At 36.2% G+C, this 15984-nt stretch overlaps 1 protein-coding gene across 1 annotated transcript in view; it reads right to left on the reverse strand.

Annotated features, from left to right (window-relative positions):
• DMD (dystrophin) overlaps positions 1 to 15984 on the reverse strand; it is a 1204567-nt gene that overhangs the window by 729754 nt on the left and 458829 nt on the right. The window contains 3 exon segments of the mRNA XM_009334780.1: positions 1364 to 1492; positions 3523 to 3702; positions 12429 to 12599. Coding sequence (XP_009333055.1) covers positions 1364 to 1492; positions 3523 to 3702; positions 12429 to 12599 — 480 coding nt within the window.

Here is a 15984-nt window from a genome sequence, read left to right on the forward strand (position 1 = left end):
AATATCTCCTAGAGGAAATTAATGGTGAACATTATTTCTAGGCAGGTTCTTCTATGCAACGATACATTCCTCAGCATATTTCGGGATACGCTAAATTATTTTATGTTCCTAAAGCTAAGAAGAGCTGCTAATTCATGTATTATGGAACTGGATGTATAGTTGTTGCTTTCATTACTGTTCATGCCCCCAGTTGAGGCAGGGAAAAATGACCAGATGAAAACCATTGGGATATTTTTCTATAAATCTATCACAAATTACAAAAAACTGAGGGCAAATAACTTCTTCCTCTGCAACAGTAATCTTAACAGTAGATCCCAGTATGGCCAGAGGCTGAAAAAGATAGCCAGGCATTCAGGAGTCATAAACACAGTTGGGCATTAAGACAGACATTTCACTGTCTGTATGAAATGCTTCTGTACAACACAAATATATATACCTGTATTGATGGCAAAGGTAATTGTACTTTGTACCTGATGATGGCAAAATTGTTCATTCAACTACAAAAATCTGTCCTGTAATCCTACTGAGATCAATGAGGCATTGATTTATGCTCTGCCTTGGAATTTGTAAAGTTTTGCTTCAGTAAATGGTATCATTATGTTAGTGCCAGCAATACAATTCTGATTTTGATTTGCAAACTGTTCCTCAGATAGTATGTATTGACCATGGAGTTCAATACAAAGTAAAACTTCACTCTGATTTCAGAAGAAAAAAGAAATCCATATAGATAATAATTTGAAGTTGTTTAATCTTAGCAAAGAAGGTATTTTAAATAAGATACTTCAAAATTCACATCTATCTTGCACATTAATTTTTCATCAGTTGGTCAAATGATGCAACAGGCCAAATAAAACCTGATCAATACACTAACCCATTATTATACACCTAGTTCACCATATAATATTCTTGCCTGTGGTGTGGGTCTGGCATCAACGCAAACAGTGTTTGTAAGATTAAAATAATCATATGACAGAGATATCAAATGCAGATACCATAGATATCAGAAAAGTATCACAGAAAAACAGAAAAGCAATTAAAAATGAAGAACGTGGAAAAAAAGGATTTTGTTCAACCCAATGTGTTTAAGGAGTATTTTCCAGCAAATACGGGTTTAATAAGCTGCTGTTCTACTCACCAGGAAGTCCCCAAGACTTACAATAACATATCTGGTTTTATTTTTGCAGGGATTTAACTTTTGCAATGCAGTGCAAATTCATTAAGTAATCTACAAGCTGCCAGAGGGTAGCTTTATCACAGAAAAAAGAATGTTAATCAATTTGTGATACCTTTCAAAATACACTAGTTTTTACACATTCCTTTTTAGAATAAAATTAATGCTTTCCAGAAAATTGCATTATTTTACCTTAAGAATTTCCTCTTTTTGCTGGGGCTTTTGTTTATCAGATTCATCCAACAGTATTTCAGCACGATACATCCAAGTCGTGACATTAGCTACATTCTGATCAAAAGCCTCCATGTGCTTTTGATATTCCTGTACGTGGAAAAGGTAAATACTGCATACAAAAGAAGTAATTGGAACTGAAATAATAGCTGTAATTACGCCAACTGTGGCAAACATGCATACATTATGAAATTAAACTTGTTTATTTCATACAGTAACTGCTTGTTTTGTGAAGGATAGAATCTGTTGTTTGTTTGCTCTCACTTTATAGATTATGTTTCTTTAAAAAGACATTCTAGGAGAGAGAGAAGCTTCCAAAGTGACAGGCAGGAGGGTGATACAGTCGCAGCAAGACGCAGGTGTCTGCAGCTCAGCCAGGCTGCTGAGAGGGACAGGAAGCTGACAGCCAGACCTACTGCAGGTGGAAAGAAGAGTTTCCCAAGAACCAGGTATAGAACTCATTTTGGAAAGCCACTAAGTTGACTGAAACTAAGGTGGAAACAAGTATGCACTTGCAAAGTCACAATCAAGAATGTGAGCTTTGTATATAAAACTTTTATTTGCATTTCACCTAACTTCTCGGCTTTGAGACTCTGCTTTTAAAAAAACTATTCTAGTGGAATAGCCTTGTTTCTCCTTAATTTAAAAACCTTTTGTCTTTTTTGGTGAGCTCACTAGAATGAGGTCTACGCATATCCACCTCAGAACTCCAGGCGAACTTTGTGTAGTTTGGCATAATACTAAGTAAGTAATACTTTTTATGGCCAAAAGGAATGGCTCAATGACATGTTGCGGTGGTTACCATTGGTACACTACTAAAATATCCATATTCAGTCTGTGTTTACAAGTTTGCCAACTGTGGCAAACATGCATACATTATGAAATTAAACTTGTTCATTTTATACAGTAACTGTAGAATCCAAAGCAGAGAGAAAGTAAAGGAATACATAACTATACCAGTCTATAAACTCCATTATATGTTTCTTATAATCAGTTCCACGCTGAAGCTGAGCACCTACATCATATTAAATGAAATGCTTAAGTTTTCCAAATAAAATAGGCATAACCAGGTGCTTGCACTTGTATACTGCATACAGCCGAAGAAGCCCTGTAGTGATGCTGCATATCCATCACAGAAGCATTTGTAAGGTAGCCACACAGACTCTAGTGGACCTCTAACATGTCAAGCTCTGAAAAGTCATGATAAAGGCTAACACACCCTTGAGAACCACTTCAGTTTCTCTGGGTTGAAACTGCATTCCCATTCTCTCAGCACCAGAAACAGCATACGAGATTTCCCAAAGCAGTCTGGCAGTTGAAGGGTTAAGACTCTTCTGTGTTTAAGGGTTCAAGCTGTCATCTCTTCATGGCAGAATTAATTTTAAGGGAGAATATAGTTATGTGACTATCAGCAGTTCAAAGTAGCTGGGGCTGGGGCTCCTGGATCTGAATTAAATGTGGTTTAGGGATTTTACCTTGGACTAAGATTAATCTGGTGCCCTTAACTAAGTATCCCCACCAAAACAGGCACCACAAAACACGCACATCATGCAGTTCTGAAAGACCAAGTCATAATCCTTGAACATATTAGGTGCACACCCTGAGCTTTGGATTTAGTTGCCTCTGAAATGAATCTAGTTCACATGCACCAAAGCTACCCTGTGGACCAAACCAACATCCAAGCGTGGACTTACTTCCCACCTGTACTGCTCTTCCAAACAGAAATGCTAATGTAGCCAAAAGGAGATGAGGCTGTTGGTATCAATACCAAGACCTATTCAACTTATTTGACTATTTCTTCCACTTGATTCATATCCAAGTAGTCTAGGTCCTTGGGGAGAAACCGCATTTCATTCATTAGGAAAAAAATAAATAGTCCAGGAACTACTGAGGCAGACAGGAATGAGAAGCACTAACAGTCAAGACTCCACAAATCCACCACTCTGTAAACAGTCACATTCTTAAAATACACACAATGTACTAAACAACAGTCAACCTGATTGCCTGTGTACCTATGTTTTCAATAAGTGTAGTCTGGGGCACCAGAAAAAGCACTCCTATAAGGCACCTACGACTGGGCACCGATATTTCCTCTATGTGAATAAATGCATTTTCCTTACCAGCAACAGATTGAACCATTCCTCAGCACGTGAAGTCACTGCTATCCAATTACTGTTCAGGAGGCTGAGTTTATCCTCCACTAGACTTTCCTTTCCTTTCAGCACTGTCTTCAAATTCTCTCCTAAATCACTGATGCTCTTAAGATGGACGTGGCGTTTCTCAATCTCCTTCCGTGTTGCCTACATGAGCAGAATAAAAAGTAAAAGTTCAGGAAATTAAAAATTCTCCACACTAAGAATGTCAAATATTAAAACAGCCAGTAAGTTCATACTAGAACACACACTCTTGCTTCCTATAGGAAGGGAAAGTGTTCTGTGAAGAGCAGTAAGTAAAAAGTAAATTGTTCCTCTTTAGCTCTGATAAAATTGTAAGTGTTCTTCATATTCTCATAATCATTTTTGGTAATAATTTCATTTTAAAAAGTGTGAATTATCTCTCATTCCAGTGTTCAACATATAGTTTTAATACTTAATTATTAAACAAGAATCCACATTTTACAATCTTTATATTGAGATGTTTAAAGTTACTTTGTACACAATAAAATGGCATAGTTATCAAAGAGCACATAAAGCTTACATAATAAATGGGACAATAATAAAGCATCATGACGACATCTTAAGACTTAGGTAATTCCACTGAAAATGCTCTCGTGAAATATTTTAATATTCCTTTAATATTTTTCAATGCAATCTTTTTCAGCAGAAACCATGTTCTCTCCTGTTAGACTTCTCATTTCCTAACTGTAGAAACTCATCTTTTCATTCCATTTACTTGGGATTTCACTCTGCAAATTAAAATACTAAAATACTAAAATAAGCTATTATCCATAGCACCTCTAAGCTTGAATGATTAAAATACACGTGCAGTGTTACAAGATCAGATTTCCAGCATCTCCTCCCGCTATTATCTTACCTTATATAAATAGATTTAATTGATATGTAAGGTCACATAATTTACACATTATTCATTTCTTAATATTTGTTGCAACATGCAAGAAGTCTAACAAAAGGAGCAAACCCCAACATATTTAGACAACATGTAAAAAAGCAGGAATTTGATACTAAATACTGAGATGACACAATGCAGAGTATAACAGTCTTGCTGAATAGTAAAGGAGAGGCACAAAGTCCTTACACCTAATATCACATGTAACCAGTTTTATGAGAAAAAATTATCTGAGCTCCTTGGCACCTGATAGAAATGATCCAGGCATATACGACCTCTGCTTATAAAATAAAGCTCCAACTAGAAATGAAGTTGTCCAAACCAAACACAAACAGAAGTAAGTTAGGAGAAAAGTAAGAATCACTAGTTTCCAGAGACACTGATTTCTCACAGATAACTTGAATACACTAAAAGAAGAACCACTTCTAATCAGACCGCAATCACAATTCTTCCATCTCAGGATCAACACTGTTACTGCAGTAGAACTAAACCTTTATCATCTCCACGCCATCACACCTCTCACAGTCACTGTTGTGGTTTAACCACACATCAGTATGATTTTGTTGATAATGTGTTGTTAGGGAAAGTAATATTTTCAGTTTGCAATAAAGACAGTATAGAAATTACTTTTTGGTACAATACAATCTTAGTAGTACCACCAACTTACTTGGCATATGTTATGCTTAAAGCAGCTGTTCTCTTCCTATGCTTAACAGAATTAATGATCTAATTTTATAATTTTATTTCACAGAAAAGTTTTTACACTTGCATTTCATGTAAGTATGAGAAATTTTCCACATTCTACCAATTTTCTTAAATTCAGAGGATTTGTAATAGAATCAAGACATGATTAATGTAAATTATTAACCATAAACTACAGAATCATAGAATTTGAAATTGAGAATTTCAATTTTCAACAGGTTCTATTCAGGTTAAAAGAAAGACGTGCCTTCTTCTAATACAATTTTATCTGTTTCACAGTAGGTACAAAATGTCATCATAAAAAAGAATAAGACAAAGAATATAATTTACCTCCAACTCAGGATGGAAAGTTTTGATCAGCCTTATTACCTTTTCTGAACATTCACTTCCATTTGGAAAAGAATCTCTGAAGCACATTTACTATGGGTTGTGGTTTCTATTTTACATGGATGAAAACTCAAACCAGTATTGGGCTATATACATAAATGTTAAGCCCAACTAGAAATGCAAACAGACGGATCAGATAATTAAATATCTATTAAATAAAACTGCTACCCAAAATCCAGATGTATAATTCCCAATGTCTATCAAAAAGCGCAACAGTGCTTTGCCTGATCCCAGGAGTCGTTCCTTTCAAGGTAAAGAAATAATGTAAACCAAAGACTAGGTGTACCTCTGGGCAATATGAATATTAACATTCCTGTGTATTAGCAATTAAGGGACAAAAATAACCAATGGGATAAGTAAACAATCACACTTCCCCCCACCTTATTAAAAAAACCCTGAGGCCTTCAACACAACATCAAAGTGAAAAAGCCATCTTCTGCAGTACTTCAAATCTCTATTATTCAAAGTTCTTATGTATAAAATCCTGGACCTACTGAATACAGTTCAAAAACTAGCAGGGTCTGTAAAGACAGTGGGATTCCTCACTGCGTTATCAGCTAGGTCCTCCTCTGTATAATACAATGCGTACTATGTTAACTGACAATTTTTTTCCAGTTCTTTCACAACTTTGATAACACTTTTTTTTTTTTTAATTTGACATTTCTTCATTGTATTATTCAGAATTCTCTTTTCAGTATTACTAGAAGTGACAATCTACGTATACTTCATCCATTGCAATATAACAGATAGCACTGGTAATTTTTCTGTACTAACAAGACAAAAAGACTGCTATCAATTTAACAACACTACATAAAACAGATTAAAAAACAGTGTCACGATCCCAGGATTATTTCATTAGAACTCAGAGAGTGGTTTTCAAAATCTGCTAATTTTTGAAGAGCCAGTTCCAACATTCAGTGAACTGGCCTTCACTCATCACCTTTCCCTGTAAGTTCTTGGGGAATAGAAGAGCATATTTCAAAATTAAGGGAAAAAATCCTCAACCTTGCTGGATTTAAACCCCCTTATGGTCGCCCTAACATCAGATTGCAATTCAGCTGTGCCGTTTATTTGAAAATATGTAAGAAAGATATAGAATTTTAACTACACAATCAAAAGTGTTAGCTCCGTAGTTTAAGAAGTACAAGAATGACATTTCAAACACCAGAAGCCTCAAAAAAACAAATCCCCAAATCCCAAACACCGCCACAATGGGTACAATATGAAACATTAACAAATAAAGTAGTGAAATTCTTCGCAGAAGGACTAGGTGTTTTATACATTTTAATTTTGTGTGTTTATCAGGATGAAACTATGTAACATAAATAAAATACATAAACGTGTTGGGAAGTTGGGAAGAAGCTAATTTTCTGATGCAATCTCACAAGGCATTTTGGGGAAAGAGAAATATGTATACAAAAGGTTGAACTAAGCATCATAACACCCAGAATTCAATTGCGGCTGTGAAAATTTGTCAGCAATGTTCAACAGTGTTTTAAAACAGATTACATTAACTCTGCTATTTGCCATTATAGTGAAGTTATTAAATTAACTTTTTTTTGGTTCCTTAGGACTAGTATACTTATTTATAAAACAAAAGTTTATTAAAGTGTGTATTACCTGCTGGAAGACAAAGGTTCCATAAATACTTTCAGGAAAGACAGCTCCATTAAAATGTGTATACAAGTTATACAGATTATATTAAGGAGATCTCTATATATATATGGTTATCTCTTCTTTACATATGCCTCCATGTAGGATCACACCTACTAGCAGATACAAGAGGTAAAGATGATGACAATCTCTCCATTAAAATTGCTGTTCTAATTTCTGTTAGACAGAATTCTGAAATGTCTCTTTGGAAGAAACTCTTGTACTTCCACTTTTTTGAAGTACCAGTTGTGGCTATTTGGTACAGGATACCACAATGGCAATTCTTTCACCCAAAAAAATAATTCGTATTTCACTGAATGGAATCCTTCTTTAGCTTTTAAAGGAACCATTATTCTTTTCTCACTTGTGTTTCTCAGAAAAATGCTGGTAGTGTGCCTTAATCAAAACTGGGAAAGCACGTCACCACTGGAATCCCAGAATCTGAACATTTCAAAGAGAAATGGCATCTAGGTTTCCAGCACCCAGGAAATAAAGCAATCAGACAGATCCTTCGTCTCTGTTATAAAACTCTGCATGTAGAGCATGCCTCAGGTGACCAGTTTCTAATCCCCATCCCAGTACAGCAGAAGGAGGAGAGGGAGAGGGAGATAAGACCAGTTGAGCTTCCCTATACCAGTCCCTACCATCGAAACCTCAGGAAAGAAGTTGTAGTGTAAAATAAAAACTTCATTTAAGAAAAACAAATTTGGATGGCTTGAAACTTGGGCAGAAGGCAGATTGCTTTGCAGTGTTGAAAGGCATGGGGACAAGCTTTACTAAGAATTCATAAGAGGTTGGTAGTTGTCTACAATAGTATTTTGCTTATTTTACACACGGATCCATAGGATGACATGATGAATCATGGTAGTATAAATAAATGCAGTTCCCTGTGCAGCCATGTACACTTTGAGTGGCAATCACAGCTCGCTCTCTGACCCCACTGTACTGTGGCACACGCTTTATCTTTCAGTTTACTAACAAATACTACTGTTTTTGTCATTGTTTTTTTTTTTTACTTGACGTTTCATAAGGGAGTGAAAATCATAACCTCCTTCACATTAGCAAATACTAACTAGGAACGAATGACATTTGAAGCAGAAGCTACATAAGAATGGCTTTTTCTGAGGACGTGATGCAGAGGGTTTCTGAGCTATACTTTGTAATGATAAAACTACCATGTACCAAATTGAACTACTGATGTCTTTTCAAACAAACCAGAGCTGTGACTAAATGCAGAGGACAATATTTTAATTGTGCCGGTCATTAACATAGGTAGATTAAAAAAATTCAACATCAGCAAATGATAGGAGAAAAGTTCTACGTGCCTCCACGCTGCCTGTAGGCTGTGGATTACTCGGAAGTAATCTTTGCAATTTGAACTTCTCTAAAAGAAATGAGTTAGGTGGCTCAGCTCTCACGGGTGGGATTACACAGTTAATCAGAAGCTGACATTATGGCCTACTCAGTGGCCAATTATACATATTTATTTGTTTATTCACAGCACATCTTTCATTTTTATTGCGACCTGGCCACTGACTATGAATCAGTTGACACAATTTTCAGATCATTTTCTTTCACCGATTTTACTGACAGGAAGTATGTTGCTAAATGTGTTAACTAATGTAATTCTAAGTACTTCAAATCAACTTTATACTCACTAGTATTATACGCGGTGCTAAAATACAGCATTAAAGCACTGGCAGACTCATACTGCTGATAGTAGGGAGTGATACAGGACTTTTCGTGGGAATACCATCTGCCATTTCTTTTTTGAGAACATGGTTTCCTGGCAATCTAATTCTTATTGGGCCAGTTCCTGATTAAAGGACAAATAAACCCCGCAATGGTTAATGTCTTCAGTGATAAATACGTTCACTAAACCAGACTTCTAATTATAAATGGATTTCTAATTTACAATGTTTAATGACTATCTTTCCACCCGCATATCATTTTTCTTATCTATTATAACAGAGCTGAATTCAAATGGAAAGATTTAACTTGTCTCTGCTGAGTAAAAAGGCAGGATTTACAGTCTTCAGTATATTGCCCATCTCATTTCACATAACTCAGCCAAGTTTTTCTTCCATCCTTAGAAAAATTCTAGACATGAAAAAATAACACACTTCCCTTCATGTCCAGATTAATGCTATGTTTCATTAATGTCTTTTCCTACTCCAGATGGACATTCCTTTTTACTTCTAGGTGTTTATACCTTGAAGACAATGTTCACAAGTATGTTTTTTTATTCTAGCCGCTATAATTATCTCTGAAACCCTCTGAGTTCCTTTCACTTTTAAGAAGTCTTGGGTACTGAAAATGAATTAGAAATAAGTGCAGTAATAAATATAACTGCTTCCTTGTGCTGTAAAGAAAAAAGATTATGAGCTCTCTGCTTCGTTATATCGACAGCAGCACACATCCAATTTTCAGTTCATTCGCACTATTGAGTTCTCCTCTCTCCCCCTCCATTTTCCGTCTTAGCTTTTCTGCAGACTTTCCTCACAATGGCAATCTGCTGGGCCTAATTCATCTCCCAGTGTATTTCATTAGATCGGTTACTGTCTTCGGCAGCCTACTTACCCGGGAAGTCCAAATCCCAAAGCTGTGACATTACTCAGATACTGTGAGGCCCTGGTTCTGGGGACTGAATTATTGATGCACGATTTTGTATGATGCCTCATTGAAATCCACATAGAAGTACCAGTACCGTACCTATTTATGAAGTCCTTACAAGAATTTTAAAGCAGGATAACATGCAGCAATTCTTTCCTCTTAGTGGGAGCAGATTCTTTAGGAAAATGAATACTCACATCACATAATTTCTGCATCACATCACGTAATTTCTGCAAATACTTACATTTGGAAGGCTAGGATCTGCCTCCTATACTATCTGTTGGATTGCTCAAAATTAAAAGTCTGCTTATATTTATGTAAATATCAGTTTATATTTCCTAAAGAGAATCTTAATAAAGGAATTCTGAAAGCCACTCACTCAGTACGTACATACTTCAACAAGAGGCAGCTGCTCTCATCCAAAGTTGTTTATTCTTATTTTAGTGATGAACTGACTGAAGGAGAAGAACTGAGGTATTATATGAGGCTGGACTGCAGTGAAGGTTTTGGGCAGGATTGAAGCCAAAATATGCTTTTTAGCAGTTTTTTCTGCAACCCTTTATGTATCAATTCCTTCTGAAAATTCACAATACTCAATGGAGTTCTTTAAGATTAATAGGTGTAGTGGTTCCCCTGTTTGATATATTTTTTCATGTTAATATTTCTTATTTTAATTAGCTCTTGTTACCTTTTTTGATTGTCATAAGATAAAAATATGTTGTACATGTCGTAGCAAGTGTGAGACATAACAAGGACTTCCCACTGTGTAACTGCACTGATTGTCAGACCTTAGGTTCTAATTATGCAACTTCTGAAGCATTAAGGTTCACATCTAACAATTAAATTATATTAAGGACAAATCTTTCTATTTAAACTGCTGTGAAGCTACATACATCTGGATTAACTTTCCTGAACATGCATGCAGGAACATACAGAGTAGATTTCTGTTTCAGTAGAACTGTACTGTGTAGTTTAACACCACCAAAGATAATTCTTGTTTTCATGATGGGGTAAATGGACTGAGTAACTGGCAGGTTAGTTTGGGGGTGCTAAAACCATATGATTGTCTAATCCATCTCTTAAAAATCTGACGCTTGTCCTTTATTATGGGTGTAAAGATCACAATATCAATCAAAAGTAACGAGAGGAACTGCACAGACTTTACTTTAGGAAAGGCAGAAAGTGAAAATGAGATAACATCAAGCAGCAATGTTTTTTTTAGGGATCAAGGTTTTGATTTGCAAGTCAAAACAGCAATAGTCAAAGCAGTAATTGTAAGATAATAATAGCAAAAATTGATCTTTATATATTTTTGGATACTACTTTCAAAATACTGTCATTCTTAGAGACTGATCACAAAAGACTTGTAGACTGTCTTTTTCTTGTTATTTGTTTGTAAATCATCAGTGTATTTCAAGGCTAAAGATATTTTATCAAGCTCAGAAGCTTGAAAGGGGCAGTTAAAGAAAAAAAAAACCACAACAGAAAAACAAACCACAAACCGCATTTTACGCCAGGGCCTTTAATCTGCACAGCCTTTAAAAAACAGTAGTGAGGTTGCCTGCGTATTATTCATGACTATTTCCATAATGCACGGTGAAACGGGTAAAATGTTTAAGGAATTCTTCATATTAAACAAAGCAGAAGTGGTGAAGTTTTACACAAATAAACAATACTGTTTAAGGGGGGGGGTTGTTGTTTTGTCTTGAAATACTACAGGAACACTTATCCATAATGCTGCTGGCTGCACATAATGATTTGAATTTTTGAAGCTTTGGATAATGGTGAGCATGGTTTCCTCTAAAGCACAGGTTTTGGTATATGTGTACAATGATGGCTTGGTTTGCTTATGTTCTGATTGGACTTTTATTACATATGCAGAATATAAACTAGATTAGCTAGTGTTGAATGATACTGTGCTAAGTCTTAACATCACACAGAGATACGCAGTTTGATGTAGAACTCTTGCATTCCTCAGTGATTCTGTAAGATGTTTATCTAAACTGTGGCACATGTAATTTTGAGGAAAGTTTCATCTTAGGCTTTGAGTTTTAACCTAAAATAAGAGTTCAAGGTGAAGTCTCATGGGAGTAACAAGCCCCCAGAATGAAAACGAATGAGCTACAAACCGAAAAGGGTAAGAAAACAAATATCTCACCTCCTGGCTGCTACCTGAACGTGTGGAACATACAGTGTTCTGACATCTTTAATCTTTCATCCACTGGAGATGTTTTACTGTTTAATACTTTTCTAATCATGAGTAGAATGGGATGAGAGAGAAAGGGATCTCGATTTACATGGATCTCTACTTACATGGATACTGGATGGATAATTTATAGTACTCTGAAAAGTGAAATTCTGACTTTAAATTCATCTCAGTGAAGATTACTGCAATATGAAGGTGAATTGATACATGCAGAGACGAGATAGTTTAAACTTTTCTGAGCATTAATGTTAGGGTGAGATAATGCCATAACAGTTACAAAGTACCACGTATTAAAACACTAGAATTTTTATTCTCTTTCTTTATCAAGAAAGAAATCTATCTTTCTGTAATATACATAAACTGAGATATATAAAGGTACAGTGTCTGTTACGTTGTTACCTTGCCCCAGGCAATTTCAGCATCCAAATTGCTAGGCATCCCCTGCACAGCTGATCTCTTTGTCAATTCTGCATCTGTCGCTGCAAGCCATTCTGTCATAGCATTAATTTCTTTTCGTAGCTTCCGGGACAGTTTCAAGCATTTCTCTAACTCTTGCTTTTTTTCTGTCACCTGCAGAAAGAAAACATGTGTTTCTTAACTCTTCGGTCAAACAAGTTTAATGATTTTTATATACCATTTTCTAGATGCCACTTTTCTATAAAAGCTTAGCTTGCAATTTTACAAGCCAAGCTGCACTTTTAATATAGTTATGTCTTGCCTTAGTTCTCTCAATATCTGTAATTTTGCTGCTAGAATGCAAACACCCATAAGAAAAAACGTGCATAAAGACACATTGAGTTTGAACTAGCAGCAGACCTCTGCAAACCAGCTCCTCCGTTTTGAAGTCATGCGTAGCAAACTTATTTGGAACAAATGAATTAACAGGCTTTCCCTGAGACACAAAATAGATGTCAAAACCCTTCAAAGAATATATTTTCATATAGATGGCCATATAGTGATATTGAATCCTCAAGGTTTTCTCTACAAAGCTACATTACATAGAAAAAAATTATCTGCCAAAGAAACACCAACATCTTGGGACACAGAAGTTACTGAACGATATCAAACTAAGGAAGCACAGTTAACTTCAAGTTTTTAATTTCTCAGCATATTATTTTGTTGTCTTTTTAATACTCTTTAAATGTAGGGGGTGTGCATAGCAATTTGTAATTTTTTTCTTTTTTCAAAGCAAACTGAAAATTAAATTAAAAATCAGCAGAAATGTGTCTCATTATTAAATCCTTTCCATGGTTTAATAACATTTGTTTGGGTCACTGCAGAACAACTCATACAGTTTTCATGACATTCTTTGATGCATTCTTTACTAAGCTCTCTTGCCCCCCTCCCACCTCCTTATAAAAAATATGTCTGCCACTTTAGTATGATGCACGTTGCTCCCAGCATGTAGTCAGACTCACAGCCATCCTGCAGTAGGAACACTTTTATTTTGGTTATATAAAGGTTTGACTTTCTTTCGTACAGAGGGGGAAAACCAAGGTGTCCTCAAGTGTCCTCATGTGATTCTGTTTGGCATTGACTAAAGATAAGGCATCTCTATTCCAAATAAGTCAACAAAAGAAAGTTGGAACATGCATTTTCTAGTGAGCGTCACAAGCATTTACTATCAGTAGGCTACATTACAGACTTTTTGAAGAAAGTGCAGTTTGTAGACGGGAATCCCAAGCTTCTTTTCCACAGTCCTCCATCCTTCATCATAGTCCCCTTTCAAATTCTTCCTCCTTATCTGCAGTCCGTTTTCTCACTTCTAGTTTCCTTAGAGCATCAACCTTTGTTCACATTTCCCTGAAACCTCTCACCCAGTTTAAGTCCCAGGACACATCCCATGGAACTGATTCCCAGTCTTTTAGACGGGAGTCTTCACCACAGACTAATCTGCAGCACCTTTCTGCCTTCTTCCACACTTTCCAACCTTTCAGACCATCCTAAGTCTTACCCTCCACCAATAGCTTCCAGTCTTCTGGATCCCTATATTCACCTCTTCACATTTACAGCTTTTCTGTCAGCCTTCTCATATGCTGAATGTTTTGGACGTGAAGTACTGTGGACAATTTCTGTTTTATTTGTTAAGTTCTTTTAAGCATATTACATGGTACCTGGAAGGAAGATTGAGTATTTATGTTGTCTTGTTTTGGTGTAACCTGGAGGAATAGGGGAAAATAATCCTCCCTGCAAGCTCCTGAGCATATTCAGGGAGAGAGAAAAGGTTCCACATACTCAGTAGAAAAGGCAGAAGAGTAAATGAAGAGATCTCAGATAGACATTAGGCAACTGCTGGTTAGAAAATACAAATTAATAAATTATGTTGTGCTGAAGTTTAAAAAAGGTCAATCAAAGAAGGTGGATTAAAAGTGTTCAGTAGGTCACTAATATCTAAAAGAAATTACTAATTACCTTGCATGTCAATTAGTAATCAAGTGAGATTGTAGTCATCAATTTTTATTTTAGTATTTTTAAATAGAAAATAATTGTCTACAGTACTGTCAGGTATCCAAAACTTGTATCGATATCTACTAGAAGTTTTTGGGGCTTTGACACTGTTTGAGTACAAGCAGAGGTGCAATGATCAAATTGATTCCTAGCTCTACTGCCACAGAGAGTTTGAGGTTTTAAAATGTAATAGGATGTTATGAGGTTAGGTACATGGCTTTTGCTATCCCTGAGTAAACAGATCAGATTTGCCCATGGAATATGCAACAAAACATCCCTGATCGTATATGATCTCTCTGTAAAGGCTTACCGCTAAAATCTCAGAACATTTCTTCTTCACTGAATATGCTTTATGTGCTTTCTTGTATGCCAAATTTATTAAATGAGACCTAAGAACTTACAGTCAGGCCAAGAGGTAAATCCCTGGGAAGGACCATAAAACTCAGATTTTTAGAGCTCTATTCACACATGGATCCAGGAATCCACACAAATTTTCACCTCGTCTTTTGAAGACTATTAATAGCCATTGTAAATAACTATTTGCAGGTACTTAGCAGCAATACAATGCAAAGTGCACTATGCTAAGTGTCATTGCCTGTGTAAGAATCGTAAACACCTGGTATACTATAAAAAGAAGTTACTGATACATGTGTTGCTATAGACATCTCTAAATTCCGTATATAATATCAACATTATTACATTATTTCCATGTACATTGTATATATCCACAGGTTACTGATTAATCAGTTTCTGTTTGTACTTCAAATGTAAAGATGTATTTCTAAAGAAAAATAGGAAACAGTGCCCTCTAAAGGTCTTCTGTTTCATGCAGTGATATCAAACTTATCTCCGTAAATTTTCTCTGTATTTTAAAGCTATTTTAGCTATGCTAAATAGTTTACTCACAAGAATCCTTGGATGTAATAAATAAAAATAAAATTACAAAAGCAGATATTTGAATCAAAAGAAAGGTATTTTCATAGAATCATAGAATAGTTTGGGTTGGAAGGGACCTTTAAAGGTCATCTAGTCCAACCCCCCTGCTGTGGGCAGGGACATGGTCAACTAGATCAGGTTGCTCACAGCCCCGTCCAACCTGACCTTGAATGTTTCCAGGGATGGGGCATCCACCACCTCTCTGGGCAACCTGTGCCAGTGTTTCACCACCCTCAGCATACAAAACGTCTTACTTATATGTAGTCTAAATCTACCCCCCTTTAGTTTAAACCCATTCCCCCTTGTCCTGTCGCCACAGGCCCTGCGAAACTGTTTACCACCACGTTTTCTGTAAGTCCCCTTTAAGTACTGATAGGCTGCAATAAGGTCTCCCCGAAGCCTTCTCTTCTCTAGGCTGAACAACCCCAACTCTCTCAGCCTTTCTTCATAGGAGAGGTGTTCCATCCCCTTGATCATTTTTGTGACCATCCTGTGGACCCACTCCAACAGGTCCGTGTCTTTCTTATGCTGAGGGCTCCAGAGCTGGACGCAGTACTCCAGGTGGGGTCTC

The sequence above is a fragment of the Pygoscelis adeliae genome, unplaced genomic scaffold (assembly GCF_000699105.1).
Source record: "Pygoscelis adeliae isolate BGI_AS28 unplaced genomic scaffold, ASM69910v1 Scaffold91, whole genome shotgun sequence".
In the NCBI taxonomy this organism is placed as follows: domain Eukaryota; kingdom Metazoa; phylum Chordata; class Aves; order Sphenisciformes; family Spheniscidae; genus Pygoscelis; species Pygoscelis adeliae.